Source organism: Orcinus orca, chromosome 16 (assembly GCF_937001465.1).
Source record: "Orcinus orca chromosome 16, mOrcOrc1.1, whole genome shotgun sequence".
Classification (NCBI taxonomy): domain Eukaryota; kingdom Metazoa; phylum Chordata; class Mammalia; order Artiodactyla; family Delphinidae; genus Orcinus; species Orcinus orca.
Window position 1 is genome coordinate 14,493,238 of NC_064574.1, and position 17,102 is coordinate 14,510,339.

Sequence of the window (17,102 nt, forward strand, 5' to 3'; positions counted from 1 at the left end):
AGCCGCTCCGCGGCATGTGGGATCCTCCCGGACCGGTGCACAAACCCGTGTCCCCCGCATCGGCAGGCGGACTCAACCACTGCGCCACCAGGGAAGCCCAAGCACAAAGTGTTTTTAATGGCAGGGTCCCCCTGTGGCACCTGCAACAAGCTGGGGGCGGAAATCTCAACAGATAATTTATTCATTTTCCTCGCATTTTGGGGTGAATTGGGGGTTACTCTTTTGGGGGTTGGGAACAGTTCCGCAATTACATGTTCACGTGAATTAATTTTTCTGTGAAAATGAGACAAACAGGTATTTCTTTAGGAACCACACTGAATTGTGGTTCAGAACCTGCCCACTCTTCCTCAGCAGGTACCGAACCACAGTCTTCTTGTGGTTTTCTCATTTAATCCTTTTGCGTACCTACAAGGGGGGCACTGTTATTATCCTTGTTTTATACATGAGGAAACCGAGGCTCAGAGTTGTGGATGAGAAGATGTAACAGTGAGAACAGATCTCGGGCATCAGATGTGAAGGTGCTGTTTGTCCTGCCTTCTTACTGAATTGGAACAAACTGCAAAGCACAGGGGGTCCTCGGCAGCGGCCAGGCCAGATCTGAGACCTAGTTTCGTCTCCTGTCCCCTCCTCTTCCTCCTGTGATGTGGGAGGTCAGTGGCCAAGTGGCAGATAGAAGAGAAACCCACCCTGCAAACACATTCCGTCAGCAGCCACCTGGGTGCCTGCTGCGTGGACGTGAGCTGTTGCCACAGACTTGCTGATGCCCTCAGGGGTCAAATAGTTAAAGAAAAGGAAGATGGGAAAGAAACTGGAAAGGCAGTGGATGCCCCGACCAAAAGCATTAAAATAGCAAACCAGCTAGATCTACACAGTGGACCATATTATTCATCCCTAAAAAGGAATACAGCACAGACAGATCTTGAAAACTTTCTGCGAAGTCGAAGGCAGTCACAGAGGACCAAGTATTGTGTGAGTCCCACATATATGAAATGATCTAGATTCTATCTAGAGACAGAAAAGCAGATTTGTGGTTATCAGAGGCTGGGGGGCGGTGATGTGGTTATTGCGGGGTGAAGGCTCACGGGGAGCAGAGTTTCTTTTTGGGGTAATGAAGAGGTTCTGAAATTGATTGTGGTCATGGATGTACAACACCGAATGGACTAAAAGCCATTAAATTGTACATAGTAAATGGGTGAATTGTATGGTATATGAATATCTCAGTAAAATGATAGTTTTTTTAAGGAGGAACAATTTTAAAAAACCAACAGCGACAAAACAGTCTCTCCCTTGAGCCCACTGTGCTGGCCAAACCATCTTGGGGCCAAATTCATCCTCCCCACTTTAACCTGTGGCTATACATTGGCTTTATGGCTGTGAACTACTCCCATGATACGGCACAGGGAACTCGTGGGTGATTCCTACCCTGCCTGGTTCGTACCGGGCTCTCAACCTTGGCACTAGGGACACGTGGGGCTGGATAACTTTGTTGCAGGGGCCCTTCTGAGCACGGTAGGGTGTTTTGAGCATCCCTAGCTTCCACCTCCTCGATGCCTTCAGCACCCCCTCCCCCTCCCCCACCAGCCATGACAACCAAAAATGCTAAGTGTCCCAGGATGGACAAAATCACCCCCAGCGGAGAAACCACTGCTTTATGCAGATAAATTTTAGATGTATGTCATCTAGAAAAAGCCTCAGGGAAGCGATCACCTGAATCATTTCTGTTTTTATCTTTCAGATGATGGATGCAATAAAAGGCACAATGACGGAAATATATAACGACCTTTCTAAAAACACTACTGGAAGCACAATAGCCGAGGTCAGAGATGACACATTCAGTTCCCTATTTGCTAAGAGTGTTTTGTGGGCTGCTGTAGGGGCACCGTGAAGAAGCGTCTCTGGAAATCCCTCTCGGGTCCTGTCTCTGGTCACCAGGCTTGCTCTGCTGATGGGGGTTTGTGGTGAGGGTATTTCTTCACTTTGCTAGGAAGCTGGCGCTCTGCAGACACACCCTGCTCTGTGCAATCACTTCACTTCTACTCATACAGCCAAAACCAGAGCTTGAGTTGTTATTCCGCTGGTGAGACTGGACAGTAGTGCTTTTGACCCCATGTAAAATTGGATCCTTCCTCTTCTCCCAAAGTTTGGACTTTTTTATACAGGTGATCCCTGTTGTCCAGGAATGTGTATCCCCAGCCTCCTTAATTTAGGCGATTGCTTAGAGAAGAGCGTGGTTAAAACTTTGAAATGTCCACTTAGGAAGTGACCATTTATTTAAAAAAAAAAAAAAAGCCTCCCTGAATTTCCCTCCCAGGCTAATTCCCTGCAAGCCCGATGCAAACAGGTCACCACGGGAAATGACAATGGCAGGACTTCTAGAGGTCATTGAAAGTCATGATGGAAAACTGGGGGGAGCCACATGCAGAGCCATTGACGACCTGGCAGGGTGAGGCTGGCACCCAGACGAAGAGGAAAAAATCTCCAGGAAGGTGTCCCTATAGGCCTTCAACAGAGAACCGCATGCATGTAAAGGTTTCAGGGAGGTCCCAAGAGAAATGGTGAATCTCCTGGGGTATTTTTGCTAATGTGACCCTCCTGATGATTGTGCTGGGACGTCAAACAAGAACTTAGAAAAACTTCCCCATCCTCACCCCCACCTGCTACCATACTTCGTTCCTTTTTGTTCACTTTAACTGGCGTGGAGTGGAAAGTATTGGATCCGTAATGTCTCACCTGAAACCTTGGGTCCAGATACGTGCCAGAATTTTCCAGATTTTAATGAGGTAATATGCAGCCCCCTCCCACGATTAGATACAATGTTTTCTGCAGTGAAACAGTACAATTGTTCCCACCGTGTTTGATAAATGAGGATTTCTCAACTTGACGCTACTGACGTTTGTGCTTCGCTGTGGTGAGGGCCGTCCTGTCCATCTGGGACGTTTAGCAGCATCTCTGGCCTCTACCCCCGGGATGCCAGAAACAACCTATAATGTCTCCAGGCACTGCGGTGTCATGGAGGGAGGGAGGGGGGCAAAAATCATCCCAGTTGAGAACCTGTCAACAGCCTTGTATCAGGTCACATTGGGTTTACATTTTCCTTCCTCCAAACGAATTTGGCTCCCAATTTACTCCTACCCCCCAAAATGCCCTATGGTTTCCAGAAATGTTAAGCTTTGGACTTTGAAGAGGATGACCATGCCACCCCTGTGCCCAAAATCTTAGGTAAGAGATACAGTAAAGCTTGTTTTCATTTGTTTTTGTTTCATGTTTTAGACCCAAATCCTCCTCAAACCTGTGGCGTACTATTTATCATGAAGACCTGGTCTTCTTTTCTTACTTTAAGTGGCTTTTCCTAGAGCATTTCTGGGAAAAGACAGCCGACCCGTATTTGGCTTTTTGGAGCAGAAGTTCTCCCGAATTTGGGTTAACCCACTGGCGCCCACCTCTCTTACTGCAGCTGTGGGGAGGCCAGCACAGGCTGCTCTCTCTTTGCCTCAGCACATGACGTTAACCCTGTAATGAGAGCTGGAGCTTCCGAGCCCTGTTGGTAGAAGGCACCCAGGTGCACTTTGTAAGAAGTCTTTCTCTCTCCTTACAGATTCGCAGGCTGAGGATTGAGATAGAGAAGCTCCAGTGGCTGCACCAGCAGGAGCTCTCGGAAATGAAACACAACTTGGGTAAGTCCTGCTGACTTGGTCTGCACTGTGGAAGGTTCTGGATGTGAGCTTCTTGGCACCTCTGCCGTTTGACCCAGATGTGAATTGAATCAAAAGTAGGGCAGGGGGATGCACCACTGGTGGGGAGACCACAGCATCCTGGAGAGTCTGACCTGGAGAAACCAGATATGAAGGATGGAGCTGGAGGGCACCCTCCTTTTCCTCTTTTCAGAATACCAACACCAGCAACAAGGTCATCACAACAGCCTTGGTAGCAGCTCCTGCGTATGAGCTCTGACCTTGTTCCAGCAACCGGCTGAAGTTTTCACGAATTAGCTAGTTCTCACAGAGACCCTTCTGATAAAAAGGGGTCTGTTATTTCCAGCAGAAACTGAGGCATAGACACGTGCAAACTCACACAGCTGTAGTTCACGTCTGGGCGCTGTGACTCCAGACTTTCCTCCTTGTAACCACCGACCGTCAGGCATCTTAAAGTTTCGGATGCTTCCTGTGTGCCCCACGTCATGGCGAGGGCGTTGGTCCATGGATTGTAGATAAGATTGATGTTTCGCTTACTGCGCTGTGGGTATATTGTAAAAGGGTCTCCCCTCAAAGGCAGAGCAGTTTCTTTCAGACCCTTGAGTAGTACCAGCCTCAGAGTCAGAACGCTGGCAACCGGGAGGTTCTGTTAGGGAGGCGGACCCGGGGGGTGGGGTGGGGGGGGCGGTGCCCACCTGCTTGCAGGTGATACTTGTTTAAATCACGCAAACTCCAGTCCTTTGGAAGCCTACCAGGAAAGCCACCACCCTGCTCCTTCCCTTGTTGCCAGGAGGGAAGTTTATTGGAATGTTGTCACTTCTTCCTGTTTTTCTTGTAAAGTCAAGGAGTCTATTTTTATGCAGAATCGTTTCATTTAAAAATAGTGGCCACACAGTTGAAAAAATACATGTGGGCTGGACAGAGCTTGTCATGGTTGGCAGGCTCCTAGTTGGAAATGTTGTGTCTGGATACAAGTGCTTTTTATCTTTACCAGGGGTTAATTTTCTTTATCGGTGGTTTTTTGGAGGGTGTTTTTTTTTTTTTTTTTTTAATTTCAGGAAGAGGATTTTAAGGAGTCGAGGAACCATTGATTTTTCTTTTATTCCAGTGTGCAAGTTGCTCCCAGGTGTTGCACTTGTTGTCTGGTATAAAATTGAGAGAAATCTCAGTAGTGTGAGCAGTCTGATAGTTGTTTTATTAGCCCAATGATCAGTCACGATGCCCTGTCTGGTAGGTTAGAGCCACACACCAAGGAGACAGCATGTCCCAGTTGTAGCCCCACCTCTGCCCTTATTAGCTCTGTGCCTCAGTTTCCTCATCTGTGAAAGGGGTATTATAGTAATGCTTACCTCATAGGATTAGTAGTATAAAGGATTAAAGGAGTTCATGTTTATAAAGTGCTTACAACAGTGCCTACAGGTAGTAGGTGCTATGTAAGTATTTGATAGAAAAAAAGCCTTAAACTAATGATAAAATTCAACGTGAGTTTAGTGGAAATCATTTCAAGGGTTTATTTGAGGGCTTCCTGCAGAATCCCCATGCGGCCCCCTTATCTGCATCCTTGGCACCTGACGTTCATTATCACAAGCAGCTCTTGTTGGTCAGCGTGATGGATGCCCATCTTACAGATGTAGACACTGGGGCTCGGGCAGGATGGGTGACTCACCCAGGGGGTATCACACAGCCAGGGCATCTCCAAGCCAGGATCCACACCTGAGTCTATTGGAATCCATGTTCTGACCTGGTGTGAATGACCCCACGGCCTGGGCGGGGGGACAGGTGATGAAGCTGGCATCTGCTCCTCTCCCCTCCTGTCCTCTCCTCCCCTCCCCTCCCCCTCCACCCCTCCCCTCCCCCTCCACCCCTCCCCTCCCCCTCCACCCCTCCCCTCCTCCTCCTTCCCTCCCCTCCTCCTCCTCCCCTCCCCTCCTCCTCCTCCCCTCCCCTCCCCTCCCCTCCCCTCCCCCTCCCCTCCCCTCCCCTCCCCCTCCCCTCCCCTCCCCCTCCCCTCTCCCTCCTCCCTCCCCCTCCCTCCTCCCCTCCCTCTCCCCTCCCTTCCTCTTCCCCTCCTCCTCTCCTCTCCCTTCTCCCTCCCCTCCCCCTCCTCCCCTCCCCCTCCTCCACTCCCCTCTCCTCCCCCCTCCCCTCCCCTCCCCTCCCCTGGCAGAGCTGACCATGGCTGAGATGCGGCAGAGCCTAGAGCAGGAGCGGGACCGGCTCATCGCCGAGGTGAAGAAGCAGCTGGAGCTGGAGAAGCAGCAGGCGGTGGACGAGACCAAGAAGAAGCAGTGGTGCGCCAACTGCAAGAAGGAGGCCATCTTCTACTGCTGCTGGAACACCAGCTATTGTGACTACCCCTGCCAGCAGGCCCACTGGCCTGAGCACATGAAGTCCTGCACCCAGTCAGGTAGGGCCCCGGGGGCACCTCCTGGCCCAGGCTGCGGAGGGTGGGCTGTTGGCTCCCCCTGGACCACAGGGCCCTCGTCATGCTCGCTCACCACCTGTGTGACTCTTAACACACGAGAGAGCAGCACACAGACATGGAGCCGAGACTCCAGACACAGGTGTTTTGAACCTCTGGTCTCCTTGGCCACCGTGTTGTTCGCCACAGTGCGGGGCCTGTGATGATCACTTTAGTTTCATGTGAGTTGCCGTGGTTGGTTCTCCACCGGGGGCAGTTTTTGTCTCTGTCCCCTCTCCAGACACTGGCAATGACTGCAGACGTTCGTGGTTGTCATAACTGAGGGGGGTGCCGCTGGCATCGAGAGGGCAGGGGCCAGGGATACTGCTAAACACCCTGCAAAATGCACAGGAGAGCCCCCTACAGTGGAGCCCATCCTGGACTCATAGTGTTAAATAAGGGATCCCAGTGCTCATGTGAAGGAAAAAGTGTTGGTTTGGAACTAATCGGTCTTTGAAATCTCTTTCTATAAATTTATTTATTTATTTTATTTTTGGCTGCGTTGGGTCTTTGTTGCTGCGCGTGGGCTTTCTCTAGTTGTGGTGAGCAGGGGCTACTCTTCATTGCAGTGCGAGGGCTTCTCATTGCGGTGGCTTCTCTTGTTGCAGAGCACGGGCTCTGGGCACGCATGCAGGCTTCAGTAGTTGTGGCTCGCAGGTTTCAGTAGTTATGGCTCGCGGGCTCTAGAGCGCAGGCTCAGTAGTTGTGGCGCACTGTGGGGACTTCAGGGAAGTCCCCTGAAATCTCTTTCTAATACAGAGCAAGCAGATCCCAGGCTAGGAGACTCCAGCAGGAAACACTGTCTAGTTAGAATTTATTAAGAGTATTTATTAGTGATTATTTTACAATTAGCATTTATTTATGGTTAATGTTAGATTTCTATGCTTAGAAATAAAAGTCTCCATTTCAAATAATTTATTTAAATACAGATAACAGGGCTTCCCTGGTGGCACAGTGGTTAAGAATCCACCTGCCGATGCAGGGGACACAGGTTTGAGCCCTGGTCCGGGAAGATCCCACATGCCGCAGAGCAACTAAGCCCGTGCGCCACAACTACTGAGCCTGCGCTCTAGAGCCCACGAGCCACAGCTGCTGGGACCCACGCGCCTGGAGCCTGTGCTCCACAACGAGAGAGGCCACTGCAACGAGAAGCCCACGCACTGCAACTAGGAGTAGCCCCCACTCGCTGCAACTAGAGAAAAGCCTGCGTGCAGCAGCGAAGACCCAACACACCCAAAAATAAATAAAGTAAATAAGTTAAATACAAGTAACATAAATAATATGATAAGGGAGTATATCTACAGATTGACAAGTTTTTCAAAGGTGATATACGAATGACCCAAGTTTGAGAAGCTCTGGAGCAGGGGTTGGTAAGTTTTTTTTTACGAAGGTCCAGAGAGTAAATATTTCAGGATTTGTGGCCTGGGTGGTCTGTCAGAAGCGCTCAGCTCTGCTGTTATAGGGTAAAACATGGGGTGAAAACTGGTCTAAAATTAGAAATGATGAAATGAGTAATTGGAACAGCAGTTTACAGAGTGTTTGTTTCACGAACATTCTTTCTCTCCAGCATGATTTAATAAAACTTGAATCACAGACTCTTAGAAATGAACATATTTTCACGCACAGTCTGGAATTCCCGCGTCTGGAAAGCTTTGGTCCAGCCACCCTGGGCCTGTGCTTGTGCCCTGAGTGGGCCTGGGTGGCAGCTGCGTCTCTCACAGGTGTTGGTTTGCACAGGACGGGCTTCCCTGTGGGCCCGGAGCCATCACGCTCGGCTTATACTTGGCTGCTGTCCCCTTTTGCCCTCAGCGACCGCGCCTCAGCAGGAAGCAGATGCCGAGGTGAACACAGAAACACTAAACAAGTCATCCCAGGGGACCTCCTCCAACACGCAGGCAGCCCCCCCGGAAACCAGCAGCTCGAAAGAGAAGGAGACGCCAGCCGAGAAAAGCAAGGACAGTGGCTCGGTGAGTCTCCTTCCCACGTGCCTTTGGGCCACGCCGAGAGTCAGACCCACCCCCATGCCCGCCACCCCCGGCGAGTCCTGTGCTGTAGGGAGGTTTGTCTGTCTTCAGGCTGCAGATGGGGGTGACAGTCTTAGCAGGGCTCCTTTTCACAAGGTGCGTGTGTAGGGCGGCGTTGTCCACAAAACCTTCTGAGATGATGGGAATGTTCTGTATCTGCTCTGCCCAGTATGGGAGCCACTAGCCGCGTGTAGCTGTTGAGCGGTTGAACTGTGGCTAGTGTGACTGAGGACCTGGAATTTAAATTTTATTGAATTATAATTAATTTCAATACAGGTGGTCACAGAAGGCTGGTGGCTGCTCTCTTGGACACACAGGTTCCACCTCCTACTTGCCCAGTGTGTGGTATATGTAATTGCACGCAAGCATTATTTTAGGTGGCGCCTTGATCATTGTTTTACATTTGTAGTCATTATGTATTTATTTCCTGTCTGTTAGGAAAAAAACAAGTCATCCCAGCAGTTAAAACCCTTTGATTTCATTGATATTATTGCCTAGTAAGAGGTTAAGGTGAAAGAAAAGTGAACTGATATAATTTGATGTAATATGCAGTCAGCCCTCCGTATCCGTGGGTTTCTCGCAACCAACCGAAATTCCATCCATGTTTGGTTGAATCCATGTATTCGAAATCCTTGGATACAGGGGGCCCACTGTATTCACCGTACGAGGCCTTTTTTGTGTGTAAGGAGCTGGAACATCCCCAGATTTTGGTACCCTCGGGGACTCCTGGAACCATCCCGCTTTGGGTGCTGAGGGACAGCTGTGCTTCCTTTCGGGATGTGGCAGAAATCTGGGGTGGGCGTTAGGTCAGAGAGGGGAGCTGAGGACCAGTGTTCTTGAAGCCACGGCTCTAGAGTTGAGTGAGGAGCCCCCAGTGCTGTGTTCTGGGGAGGTAGAGCAGAAAAGGGCACAGGTGCAGGGCCCCCCGGCTGACCTGGCCTCTCCCGCCTGAGCACGCCAGGCAGAGGGCACGAGGGTGCTGTAGGGGCCGTGATGAGTGCCCCCCATGGATCCCTGGGCTTCCCTGGGGGGGCTGCATTGGCCCCAGTGCCTTGCCTCCATGTCTCTCTTTTTGTATTTCTAGACCCTCGACCTTTCTGGCTCCAGGGAGACGCCCTCCTCCATTCTCTTAGGCTCCAACCAAGGCTCTGGTATGTTGCCCCCTGGTGGGCGAATGGTGCTCTCACGGTCCACACGGGCAGAGGGGAGCCATGTCCTCAGGGAGAAGCTGAAGGGTGTAGGGCTGTGATTTTCAAACTGTGGGTCCTTAGGGATCCTTGGGGGTGCCCTGGGCGGGTCAGCGGATCAGAATTTACCTGTACTTGTTTGATTTCTTGGGGTACCACATCAAAGACCTAGGGTTCCGTTGCTGACCTGGGGTGGCGTAGAAGATGCATTTGGGTTGGGCAGTTCTTCTGCCCTCAGAGAAATGACCACAGGAAATGAAACTGTGAAACTATCCCCGAGGTCCCAATGCCCGCATTTAGTGGATGAGGGTACTTGAGCATTCGGAGGAAAAAAGAAAATTTTTAGGTAGATGATCTTTCTGTAAAACTCTTTCTACTTGAGGGATAACCTGGTAGGCTGTTCTGGGGGATTTTCTGACACTGACTTTTGGTTTTCCCCTTCTGTGCAGTTTGAGCTGTCCTCTTTTCTAGCCCAAAGGGTCTTTCCCCTGCACCCTCCTAAGCCGGTTTGAGGGCATTCCAGAAGGGTTCAAAGAAGGTGTCTTCAGTGAGGACAGTTCTACTTAATTCAAGGTCCTTCAGCTCTAGGATCTTCCTCTCTGCCGGGTCCTTCTCTTCAACTGAAAACCAAACATTTTCTTTTAGTGCACAGAGGAAGAAGGGATGTCCTTTGTTAGGGTGGCTGGAGAAAGTTTCCTGAAGGGCTGGAAAGTGGGGTTCAGGTTCGGGGTGCACCAGGGGAAGTGACGCGAGCTGACTTCACGAACTTGGCATTAAATATGATTGAACCACCTGTTGAAAAAACTCACTTCTCACTCCCCCTTCAGTCCTCTGGTTACATCTCTGAGAACAAGTTCAGTTTGGTGCTAAGGTATCTTCTTCATCCCTTTGATTCCTTCTTCTTCTTCTTCTTTTTGTTTTTTGATATCTGTCTTTTTAACTTCAGCAGCATGGCGCCCACCTAGAACTTTCTACTACAGTTTGGTTTTCATTATGTTGATCTATGTATGGCAGGTATTATTGCTTTCCTGCTTTTTGGTGATGATATAAGAGTTTCTGTTTGACTTAAGTTGAAAATGAGTTTAAAATAACAGCACGAACTGAGTGGACGTGTCACAATTGCAAAGGTGGAGTGAGAAGGGCTCAAGGTGGAAAGACTGCTGCAGACAGGGGGTGCTGTTGAGGTTTTGGAGCAGCAAAGTGGTACGATCCATGTGGGAAGATTAACGGGCCTTGGGAAGATGAGTGATGCCCTGGGAGTATGGAATCTGTTGGGACAGGGAAGCTTGCGTGCAGGAAGGTGGTTGGGAGATGCATCGTACCTCAGTTCCGAGGTGGATGAGATGTTACCTAGCCCAGGGCTTGGCAGACTTTCTGTAAAGGACCAGAGAGTAAATTTTTTTTTTTTTTTTTTTGCGGTACGCAGGCCTCTCACTGCTGTGGCCTCTCCCGTTGCGGAGCACAGGCCACAGATGACACACAAAGAGATGGGTGGGCCTGTGCTCCCGTGAACCTGTACTTGGAAAAACAGGCACTGGCCTGGATTTGGCCCACGGGCCGTTGTTGGCTGACCTCCCCATCCTTCTTGACCTGAAGCACCCTGGTGTCCGAGGGGGTAGAAAGGGGAGTTGGAGAGAGGGAGCCAGGAGCCTGGAAGACGCTGGTGACTTGGCGCCGGGGTTGGGGAGTGGGGAGAATATCGTCCCGAGGAGGCTAATGATGAGATGGGGGAAAGCAGGGAGGGAGGGAAAGGTCCCACATTGTCAGCAGCTGGAGGAAAAAACATTTTCAGGCAGTGCTGCCGTGTTACTTTGGAGTGTGGGCCGAAGGGAACCGAGCGGGAGGTCACTGGAGGCCAGGTCAGGACAGCGAGCTCCAGACTTCTCACTTTCCCCTGTTTACTCACCAAAGCACCCTGGGTGATGGTTGGCGGCAGAGCAGACAGACTGGCTGGTTTTCTGATTCCTCTTACGTCTAATGGTTTCTGCTAGCGCTCACTGCTTGCTGACAGCGTAGATGGAATCTTGTGGAGGAACGTGGGCTTTACAAAGGTTTACAAACACTGAGGTTTCTGAGCTCTTTATAGACTTCTGGAACTAGGCTGGTTAAGATGAGGGTCTAGTCGGGAGGGAGGAAGGTTTAGTAGGGGGTAGGAGCTGCCTCGAGGTGGGCGTGGGCTTTTCCTGTTCACTTGTCTCTTCATTTTAAGATTGTAAAGCAATGCACGCATATCCAGTTGACCCTTGAAGGGGTTTCAACTGCACGGGTCCACGTATACGTGGATCTTTTCCCATAGTCAGCACGGTTCTACACGATCTGTGGTTCGTTGAATCCGTGGATTTGGAGATGGAGGGCCGACCATGAGACTTAAGTGTCCACGGGATTTAGTATCTGTGGTGGGTCCTGGAACCAATCCCCTGTGCGATCCCTGACACCAAGGGATGACTATAGTTAGAGAAAATAAAACTGTACTGGGAAAAACAGTTCCCACTCTCAGTCTCCATGGCTGTCTTTGGGTACATCTGGCACTTAACCTCCTTATTTGTAAATAACGTGTTTCCCCATACTTCTATTTCTGGACTTTATCTAGACATTGCTTGTTGACTTCTGGCTTTAAAAGATGAGAATTGGGGTCTTTTATCACCTCTCTACTTGCCCTCCTCCCAAACTACTTATGTCACTGTTTGATGTGCCTGTGGGTTACCTTGGTCAAGTAAAACACTTGCTCCTTAGTTCTTGTTCCGTCAGCTGGGGACGGTATCTCTTGTCCCCTCTCTTGGTGCCCACAACCTCCCTCACCTCTCCTACCCCCATCATATCCAGACTTGCCATCTTCCCACTTTGACTCTCCCGTCACCAAGGTGGAGGACATGTGCGTCTCTCCTGTAACTGCAGTTGGGTCTTCTCGCTTTCGGCAGTTGGTTGCGCCTAAAAAATTGACGTAGGATAATGTGTTTCCATCGTTCTGATCGTGCCATTTGTTGCAGATGTGCACTGCGATTACATTTCCACCTTTGAACATAGCCTTGCTTTTTCCCTGGAGTTTGTTCTCTTTTCTTTTTAATGTTTCCTTTATCATACCTTCAATGATTTCCCCCAAATTCTTCACTAGGACAGTTATTTTATTGAGACACTTTTCCTATCACACATTTTAGACTCTTTCCATCTCAGATATTATTTGTTGGTGTCCTTCCGTCATGGCTGAGGAGCGGCCCACTGATATCTCATCTGTAGCCTCTTCCTCAATCCTTCTCACCACATGCACCTCCGTCGCCCTCTCTTCCCTGTTCTGTCATCAGCCTTGGCAGTAGACGAGTGATCACTTGCCCTGAAGAATCTGGATTCCTTGGGTGGAACTTTCCACCTAAATCGTGGTGCTGGTGCCTCCCCTCGCCCCGGCTGCATTAAGCTCTTGGCAGAGCTAGTGGTTCCCAGAATTTTGCTTTCAAAATTCTGCAAATTTATGGCTTTACGTAGTTGCTTTTATGTCATTGTACGCCATATTTCCCACCTGTAATGCCGTGCTGTGTCCCGTGATCCTGTTCATAGTTTAATATGCATTTTTAAAAGCCTTAGTCGCCTGTGAATGCGTTAAGTTGGAAAATGGGGACATCAACAAAGCAGCCACCCAGCGCTGAGACCAGTGTAGCCTGTTGCTGAGCAGAGTAGCGAGGCCTTGGGGTTGTGCGGATCTGAGCCCTCTACCAGACTCTGAGGCTGCCTGTGCTATCTCTTCAGTTAGCAACAGGTGTGACAAGCAACCCGCCTCTGTCCCAACCAGCACAGACCACCAGCCGCACCCCAGCTACCCAGCCCAGAAGTGTAAGTATGACCCCGCCTCACGGAAGCTGCCGGGGAACTCTTCCCGGCGCGCGGAAGGCTCGTTTTGTGTGTGTCTGTGTGTGTTTTTCTTTGTGGGCGTGTCTTCTCCTGTTCTCCTGAGTGATGCGTCTTGCTTTGCCTTGTTTCTTCTTAGCTTTGCCTCTGGTGGCCATCGGAAACCCCAGTAGGAAAAGAGGTTTTTTTTGGGCCACGCCGCTCAGCTTGTGGGATCTTAGCTCCCCGACCGGGGATCGAACCCACACCCTCGGCAATGAAAGCGTGGAGTCCTAACCACTGGACTGTCAGGGAAGTCCCCGGTCTGGCTTCTTGAAGGGGCCTCATCCTCGCTCTTTTCAGAAAGGGTCCTAGACTAACACCCATTGTCCTCTGCAGTGATGGGTCGAATCAGCCACCGCCCCATGTCCGGTCCGTGGGAGGAGTCAGGCTCTGCAGTTACTCAGGTGGCCAGCCTCGCTCTGGGATGCAGCTTCTGTGCTGAGCTCAGCCCTGCTCCCATTTCTTCTAAGTGGCCCAGCTGGTCTCCGCCTTCAGCAGAGCTGGGGAGACTCGGTGTGACTTGATTGCATTGTTGTAGGATTTTCTCCTTGTGATAACCAGCTGTATCACTGACCTTCCAGAGAACTAACGGTGTAGGCATCACGAGTAGGGAAGAACGCTTAAGAAGCGGTGGATTCAGGAACCGTAAGACAGCTCCACCCTGGCGCCCCTCTGCCCCACCCCCCTCTGCCCACCACAATACAATACTGCCCCCTTCTGGTCACCGATGCAAGCGACTAAGAAGAGTTCTCTCCTGAATGAATATGTTACTTGGGAGATCCTTTGATCATTCTCTTCACTACTTATCTTGCAGAAACAGACCTCAGGACCACGTACATGCCTGCCGTATCACCAGAAAGGTCACCCCCTAGGCGATGATACGGTCCCTTGTTCCCTCACTCCAATTCTGTCTCTGAGCTTGACAGCCGACTTCTCTCAATCAAATATTCTCACCCCACCTCAAGAAGTTAAAAAAGAAAGTTTTGTCCCAGTCTGTCTGAACTGGGTAAATGATCTAAGATATGATGGGGTCTTAGTGATGTGCTGGTGGGTCTCTTAGAGGCAGCCGTCCCGCTGAGCCTGCAGGCTGGGGCCGTCACAGTGGGACAGACACCTCACTTGGCTCTTCCTTCAGTGTCCTCGTATCTTCCTCAGCCACGATGCAGCTCCTTGTGGCGCACGTGTCCTTGAAGCTCCCGTAGGTCTTACTCTGGTTCTTGCATCCTTCAGTGACCCTTAAGCTTGTCCTTACTGGGAGCCAGTGGGTCTTCACCATTAAGCCCAGCTGGGCTTAACCATTCTGGTCCTCACTCCTCTGCTTCGGGTGGTTTGGTTCTAAGTCTGTTTTGCAAGTTGCCTATAAACTGATGAAAGAAACTCCATTAACAGAAGTAAGTAGATCGAATGCCAAATTTCAGTGCCTTTTTTAGTGGCCAAGGTAGGACACAAGGGCATGGGGTGCTTGGTGTGTGGTCGTGTAGGAGGGGTGCCTGGTCCCAGGTGCCACACAAGAAGTACCTTCCTCGATAACTTAGTACCTGTCCCCACTCACCTTGATTCTCTCTGAGCATGATTCCCTCCTGTTTTTCCAATCAGCTCTTGTTAAATCCTAAAAAGATAAGTTCTGCCCATGTACGCCACAGACCCGCAAATCCAGGGCGGTAAATGGTGGCAGGATTTTGACCGTGTGTGTTGTGTGGAGTCGGGCGGGGAAGGTGGTACCAGGAAGCAGGTGCAGATCACACACAGGGATGGTTCTGATTCACTGGAAGTGGGCAGGAATGCTAAAAACCTGCCTTCCGGTTGACTTCCCCCCAACCCAGACCATTCCCGGAGCAGTAAGTCCAGTTGCTGGAGCGGCAGCGATGAGAAACGGGGATCGGCACGCTCTGAGCACAACGCCAGCACCAGTTCGAAGAGCCTCATCCCGAAAGAGTCTCGGCTGGACACCTTCTGGGACTAGGGACACGTTGGGGCACAAGTCACCCATCCCATGGAGGAAAAAAAAACCAGACACCAGGAAAACTGGAAACAGTAAAGAAATGTGAGACAGGAGAATCGCCACCCTCAAACTGGAGGATTCCAACCATTCAGACTTGGCCTTTGCACCTGGCATGGAGGGCAGCCCACACTACGTCACGTCCAGCATTAGCCTTGACAGAGGAGTGTTCCACCCACATGAAACCTGTGCTTTAGATGTAAATAATGTACAATTTGTGGATGTCATTGAGCCTAGAGTACCTTCCCCTTTTTATATTTGTATTGACTTTAACTTATAAAAAAAAAAAGAGAGAGGGAAAAACAATTAAACAAAAAGAAACACACCCAACAACAAAAGGAATGTTTGAATGTTGGAACAGGGATGGTCAGCCAGCCCACCTGTCACAGTGGTATGGAGAGGGCGTGGGGATCACCGTGGCCCACAGGTCCTCATCCTGGGATGCCCAGGGGAAAGTGAGCCGTTTCCATTCTTATGTCTGTACACAGCACATTGGGATCAGGAGTTTCCAGCACAGATTCGGTGCTGTCGTGGGCACGTCACATCCAACCATTGGCCCTTTTCAAATGCTGTGTTATCATGTTTTAAAAGACAAGCTCTCTGGACCAGAAGGACATGTGGAGGAGCTCGTTTATTTTATGTGATTTCCATGATGACTCTACTCCTATAAAAGGGAAAAAAAAACCAATGTCCTTGTTTACAGAATATCAACTAGAAACAAGCCCTGCTCAGCTCAGTTGCGGAAGGGAAGAACTTAGAGAGCGTTCAAGTCAGAAGCTCTGAAACAGATCTTTTCTTTGCTTTGTGGTTCCTTTAAAGACACTCACACCCACCTGGTAGGAGACGGGCCGTGCTTTGCGGAAGTGAGAAGTCAAAGGCGAGACGCACGCGGAGGACATTTCAGTCTGGGATGAAGCATGTATGTATTATTTATGTTTTTATGTCAGCATGAAACAAAGGCAGTGTGAGAAGACGCAGGACACCGCTGTGCTGTCTGTTACACTACGTATGCTGTAGTACCATTTTGTATGTTGTGTAAAACAAGAAGCATTGAACAAAGCAAAAAGGTGATGTATGTATATGAGAAAAATTAATTGTACGATATCATTCCAGTACCTTCTGTTGTACATTTTAGTCTCGTTTCCTTTCTCTTCATTGTTGATAAGAGGATGCGAACTGTACAGTTTCCAGCTAGTTACCCATATTAGAGAAGAAATAAAAAGAGAGTATTAGAAGAAAACAGGAGAGAAAGAACATTTGTGAATTGCAGTTGTCAAAAAAAAAAAATAGCCTAGCTGGCCTTATTTGTGAAGCATAATTGCTTTTAGCATATGGAAGTATTTTTTCACATTTTCTTTGTATAAAATTTGTATTAAACTTAAATATCTTTTTTGATGATGGTGTTTCTTTGTGACTGAGCCAGTGGACTCACACGGTATGCTCTTTTGGGTTCCCCCACCCCCCAATTTTTTCAGATTCTTCACCTTTTTTTAATTAAACTGTTTTGGAAAAATGGCTTGGTCGTCCTCGCTGCAGTTTTCCATTTGGTCAGGATGGCCATGTCACGTTTGCCTGACCAGACACAGGGGACGGGGCCATGAGAGGTTGGGGACAACAGCTCCGTGGGTGGCGGGCACATTATAAATAAGGGCCCCTAGTGGTGCTTTCCTGGGAGGTCCAGTTCCTGGGAATTTACTGACAGAGATGTAGAACAGAAGGGAAATCCTGGGTCAGTCTTGGAAAAACAGTGGGAGGGGAGTGAATTGCCTTTCCGTGGCCAGGATGGGGGCCTGAGCTCCTAGGAGTTCCGTGGGCAGCGTGGGGCCTTGTCTCTGCCCAGGCACACCCTGGTCATTTCAT

General features: G+C 49.8%; 1 protein-coding gene across 29 annotated transcripts in view; it reads left to right on the plus strand.

Moving 5' to 3' along the window:
- ZMYND8 (zinc finger MYND-type containing 8) overlaps positions 1 to 16,758 on the plus strand; it is a 126,647-nt gene extending 109,889 nt beyond the window's left edge. For 12 of the 29 annotated variants that reach the window (XM_012534154.3, XM_012534153.3, XM_004272953.4 and 9 more), the window contains 6 exons: positions 1,736 to 1,816; positions 3,596 to 3,674; positions 5,860 to 6,099; positions 7,963 to 8,120; positions 9,262 to 9,328; positions 15,067 to 16,758. In XM_012534154.3, the coding sequence (XP_012389608.1) occupies positions 1,736 to 1,816; positions 3,596 to 3,674; positions 5,860 to 6,099; positions 7,963 to 8,120; positions 9,262 to 9,328; positions 15,067 to 15,206 (765 nt within the window). In that variant the 3' untranslated portion in view covers positions 15,207 to 16,758. Of the gene's footprint in view, positions 1 to 1,735; positions 1,817 to 3,595; positions 3,675 to 3,885; positions 4,368 to 5,859; positions 6,100 to 7,962; positions 8,121 to 9,261; positions 9,329 to 13,102 lie in introns of those variants that run through there. The other 17 variants (XM_033433862.2, XM_004272950.4, XM_012534155.3 and 14 more) reach the window with 6 other exon arrangements.
- Positions 16,759 to 17,102: the final 344 nt, after the last annotated feature.